The sequence below is a fragment of the Crocodylus siamensis genome, chromosome 4 (assembly GCF_052110815.1).
Source record: "Crocodylus siamensis isolate JL-2025a chromosome 4, ASM5211081v1, whole genome shotgun sequence".
Classification (NCBI taxonomy): domain Eukaryota; kingdom Metazoa; phylum Chordata; order Crocodylia; family Crocodylidae; genus Crocodylus; species Crocodylus siamensis.
Window position 1 is genome coordinate 54,277,782 of NC_143398.1, and position 5,677 is coordinate 54,283,458.

Here is a 5,677-nt window from a genome sequence, read left to right on the forward strand (position 1 = left end):
TTCAAGGCAAACCTCCAATAATTAGATTCCATATATGAAAAAAATATAAAACTGTTATAATCTTCCAGGTATAGAATCTAATTATTAAGGGGGGGCATCTTATAATTGGAGTCATCTTCTATTTGAGTAAATGCGATAGGTTTTTTTTGCATGAAATTATTCAATTAAACTACTGTCTATGCAAATAGAAAAAATAAGAGCCAAAATACCACAATGGAGCTTTCCATGTCCTCTTCTGCAGCAAATGCATCACAACTGCAGTCACGCCATTATTTAAAAGAAAAACAGGATACTTGTGCTTTTGTTTGCTAGCATACTTTTTATGAACAGATAGTTCATTTTCTTTATTGTTGTTGCTGAACACATGCCAGCTCAGAAGCTGAGGCTACATCAATTTTCTCATCTGAAGATCAAGATCATGAATCACCTTCAGCAAACTAGAATATGGACTGAATGCATCAATATGAGTGTGTCCATGTTATGACTTTGCTTGCCAGAAAGCTTGTACTTCTCTGTGATGAAGTGCAGATTTTTCTCTTGGATAAGTCAAAATCTGGAGCCACTAAGCATTAAATCATTTCAAGCTAAGTATCTATTAACTCACTGAGGGACACAGAAAAACACCGTCCCTTCACTAGTTGGCAAGTAATTCACTTCTAAGCTATCTTGCGAGGTGTACGTAATATTGTTTACATTAAAATTGATGAATTCAGGAATAAAAAAAGAATACTAGGCTAGACCTCAAAACACCAAATTTGTTTTCACAGGCATGAGTAAATGAATAACTATCTTAAATATGTGGGACAAAATCTGCTCAATCATGGAATTCAATGCTACCTGATACTAGCCTAGAAATCAATCATACCTAATCATTTTAATTCCTAAATACTAATGCAAAAACTGTCATATTTTGGTTTAATAACGGAATTTGAGTTTCAAACTAAATATGGGCAGGAATTTGGATCTATTAAACACTTTTCATATCAGCTAGCTGTTGTTGTATCCATCTGTTTATTTGTAACTAGCCTGTAATGTCATGAATTCTGACACTAGCTACTCTCTTCAGTTCCCCAGTCTCATTCTCCACAGTTGTCCATGGTGCAAGCTATTTTTCCCCAGACAGAAGACATCCCTTCATCAGAGATGATTAATCCTGGATCAGCGTTCCCAAAATATAAGCTCTGCTAATGGTAAGCAATAAGTCATTATAGTTACTGGGGACTAGTCAATAATGGGAAATGTAATCACACTAGCTAATATTAACACAAAATAAAAACCCACTCAGTGTAAATGAGCACTTCTCAGGATTCAGGCAAAATGTAATACTAGTACTTTTGGTTCTTAAAATACCTAGTAGCTTTTAAGATGTGTGTATATTATAATAATATTTCTCCCACTACATCCTATTATAGTAGAAAAGCAAAAGTAAAGTCTACTTTTTCAACCTTTTTAAAGAATTTGAGAAAGCCAACGTTAATAAAAATAAAGAATTGGTAATATTGACTAGGGCTCAACCTAATCCAGACCAATGATGTGCAAATATTCATCCCCAAAGGGTCTCTGCCAGTGCACTTCCATCTTGTTCTGTGACAGATCCACTAATAAGTCATTCTATGTTCTTTTGAATAGACTGGTAACAGCTAAAGGAGAAAGAATACCTATTAGTGTAAGTATAGCAGCAAGCAATCAGCAGTTACAGGCAAAGATACTGCAGTCTTAATTCTAATCATGCAAGTACAAGAAGCTTAAACTGCAGGACCCACAGAGTGCTAAATGGTTTAGGAATGCTTTATCAAGCTCCTCATCCAGGGTATATTTTCAGTAACAGCAGATGGGTGCTAAATGGCCATACAAGTATGAAAGCATTCTGCCCAAAAATGATGAAACATTTCCATGTGGCTAAAATTCACGTATCGTGTAATTTATGCAATATGGCCAGAGTACAGTTGTATTAAACATGTGTTTGTGATCCTCGTGAATGGATCCCATCTATAGAAATAGGTATAACAATTCTTTTTATACTGGAACATGACCATAGTAAGCTCTTGTGACCTAAGATGATATGAATAAGTGTCCAATGTGGCAAGAGCATTGCACTGAGAAAGCATAATATGAAACTGCTCAGAATCTCTATGTGTTGCGAAGTGTTTAATTAGATTTGGTATAAGTCACAGCTGGCAAAGGATTTCACTGATTTTCTTTTCTTCACAAGATTTGTCAGATATTTCCCTAATGTCATTAGAATTCTAAATTAGTCATGCTTCATTTTAAGTCCCTCATCTTCAAACCTAATTATATGATTTCTTTCAAATGATATCATGATTGTAAAAATGTACTAGCTAGCAGCCTAGAGCTAGAGAATGGAAAGCAATTCATATGAGAAAAATAAATGAATCATATAAAGACGTCTACATATTATTGACAGTTATGTAGATTCACTTCAATATAATTGTTCAGTCTGACTTCCACAAAACTGGAACTTTTTGTAGAGATAAGTATGCTACAGCATTTAAGAAAATATATCTGTACAGTGAAGGACATTTACAATTTTTCAGCTTATTCTATTACCCAGAAGACAAAGTACAGTGATAAGATTTTGACATAAGATTTGAATGCAGTAAATGTACCACAAAGACAAAAAGCAGTGGCTATTTATGCAGAAGTAATGTTTTCTTCAGGCTCCCTGTCTCCCAGATTAATGATTCCTGTGATCACAGATTCTTCTTGAGCTGAGATGTTTTCCAGCTGCTTATTTGCACAATATGGAAGGTGGCCACAAAAATACATGTAAATCCATGGATTGGCACAGCTATTTAAATTCCCAAGGAGCATGATAATGGTAAATACCGGACCTAAAAAAAAATCATAAGGAAGAGAGAACAGTGAAGAAAGGCATTAGAAAAAGTAATTTATGTTTCATGATATATCTATTCTTTACATTAATATATGTGTAATGTTGTGTGATCATTTCATCCTGTTATAATAAAAAGGCTAGAATAGCATTAGAAGGTTTCGGTTTACTTAGATTTTAGAAAAGGTATTGCACTTCTTTAGTTGTCTATGGAATACAGTGGATTGGCACTGTATATGTAACACTATATATGTATCCCTGTACATGTGACAGATACATTAGAAGTATTTTAATGTGTGTGTAACTTCTTTGCCTTGATATATCTCATTTCAAATGTTAACATAGTTCCTTATTAACCTGGTCTATGAAAATGCTATAAGTTGGAGAGGCACAAGATTTTTTTTAATAAAGACCATCATGAAATCTTTTCAGCAGCCAATGTTATTGTCTAATTTTGTTTAATGTATATCTTTGATCTCTAGAGAGCTGAATTTCTAAGTCATATAATGGTCTGCTTTTCACAAGGGAGTTGCAGTATAACATCAGTGAGATTATTGTGGCTCTCAGCATTTTATCCTTTGACATTTTGGTATTGGTATTATACATATTCATGGTTACAAAATTTTTAATCATTCCATAGTTCATAGCTAATATTTCAACATTCAGAATACATTTTTCCAGATAGTATCACTGTTATAAATACTAAACTAGAAATCTACTCCTTTATTTGAACACTAGTTATATTTAAAAGATAGATTCAATTTCTTTAATATACAAAATATTTCTGAATGTATAACTTGATCCTTTCCTTGTGCAGATGAAAGTAATAACCCTTTTTACTATTCTATTTACTAATCAATACTAGTTCATCTTGGTTACTAATTCTAACCTGCAGAGAAAAAAGGATCAAAAGCATGCTTATGTACACACATACACATATACAAAACCATAAAAAAAAAATGCATTGTAAAAAACCTTCAGCCAGTATACATCATACCGTTCGCAAAATACAATTATATCAATTTTAGTCACAATCAAATGACTGTCCATAAATTCTATATCTAGATAAAATTTCTATGAAAAAAAAGAAGAAAGAAATGTGGCAATGTGATAGTCTGCTTTGAAGTTATTTAGGAGGTAAAGGGATCTCTTACCTTCAGTAACACCACTTGGGAACCACACTGACCACAACTGTGCAATGAAGAAAGGTGCCCAACACAGAACATATGCAACCACTGTCACCACTGTCATTTTTACAGTCTTGATCATAGCCTTTGAAATACAGTTAATACTGCTGGTTCGAGATGGCAGAGTTTGCTTCTGATTTATTTCAAACTCATTCTGTTTTTTAACATGTATATTCTTATAGATTATTTTGCAGATTTTAACCTGACATACGATAAGGATAGCTGTGGGAATGAAGAAAATAGCCACAAAAATCCAACTCACATATGCCCTTGAGCCCCAGGGTTGGATGAATTCGCCCCAACATTCAAAGATGCCTGGAGATATTTCAGTCTTAGAAAAGATAAATACCTGTGGAAGGCTAAAGAGCAGTGATACAGACCAGCTGGTGCAAATGGGAGCATTCCAAAGAGCTCTTTTCTTTTGGAAAGTGACCATAGGATAGCATACTGCTTGGTATCTGTCCACTGTCATGACCACTATCATGTAAGTGGAAGCAAACATGCCCACAAGCTGCAAATATTTGATAGTTCTGCACAAGACATCTGGCCCTATGAAAACATCTGTGATATCCCATATTAATTGGGGAAGGACTTGAAAAAATGCTACCACTAAATCTGCTATGCTCAGGTGAAGCATGAAAACATACATCCTAGACAACTTCTTTCTTCTTCTCCACAGTACCAAAATGAGAATAAAATTGCCCACAGATGCTGTTATAAATATTACTCCCAACACTGCAATCTCTACCTGAGCTAATTGCTCATCTCTTTCTGGTCTTCCAACTGGATCTGACTTATTTGTCATGCTCAGGAATCGGCGAGGAAAAGGACTTTCAGTCTGATATGCATTATCTTGCATAGGAAATGAAAAATTCTTCATAGTGCACAAAAGCTACTTTCAGTAGCTGCTACTGGCAACTCAGGTTGACAGCTGGGAAGGATTGGCTAGTAAATATAACAGCACTGATTCAGTTTTCTGTGTGTCTTGAAACAAATCTCTTCATTCATGAATGAACCTTGTTCAGTGGACCTGCATCTTGATAGAATTCTCCCCTTTGCTACAGTGCAAAAAGGATTTATATAGTCTTCAAATAGAGCCTTATGTAACTTCAGTATCATCTGATTGGCTATAGCTGTTTTAGCCAATAGGAAAGTAAGGAATATGAATGAGATAAATGTATAAATAAGATGAGGGAAGCTCAGAGGCTTGAAATAATCACATCACTTATTCCAGTGAAAACCCTAAATTATAAATAACAATAGCCAAAATCATACTTACATGGTTTTACTTGTGAAATCTTTTCCAAATATGATTTTATGAAAGCCATAACTTTACATTTTACAACAAGGAATGTTTATATGTAATGGAAAAGTTAGGCTTCTCAGTTAGGATGCATGATAACAATCATTCTCTTGGACTCTCGGGAAAAACACCACATCCTAAATGCAGCAGGGAGAAAGAAACATTTTTTCCATTACTTTTTCTGTTTTGAGATCAAAGTCATGTGATTCAGAAAAGAAGGAATTTAAAAAATAATACTTTTTTGCAAGTAGTGGCCAAGATCAGGATCTTTTTTCTCAGCAAAAGGGTAATATAACGCACGTGAAATAAATTATATCTATTGGGACTGTTAGCCAG

The 5,677-nt window shown here is 34.3% G+C and overlaps 1 protein-coding gene across 1 annotated transcript; it reads right to left on the reverse strand.

Annotated features, from left to right (window-relative positions):
* Window positions 1-1,221: 1,221 nt before the first annotated feature.
* Window positions 1,222-5,067, reverse strand: LOC149865730 (oxytocin receptor B-like). Its single transcript, XM_090041000.1, has 2 exons — window positions 4,006-5,067; window positions 1,222-2,852 (listed from the first exon to the last, which is right to left on the reverse strand). The coding sequence occupies exons 1-2, from the start codon at window positions 4,916-4,918 to the stop codon at window positions 2,653-2,655; spliced, it is 1,113 nt and encodes a 370-aa protein (XP_089897126.1). The 5' UTR covers window positions 4,919-5,067; the 3' UTR covers window positions 1,222-2,652.
* Window positions 5,068-5,677: the final 610 nt, after the last annotated feature.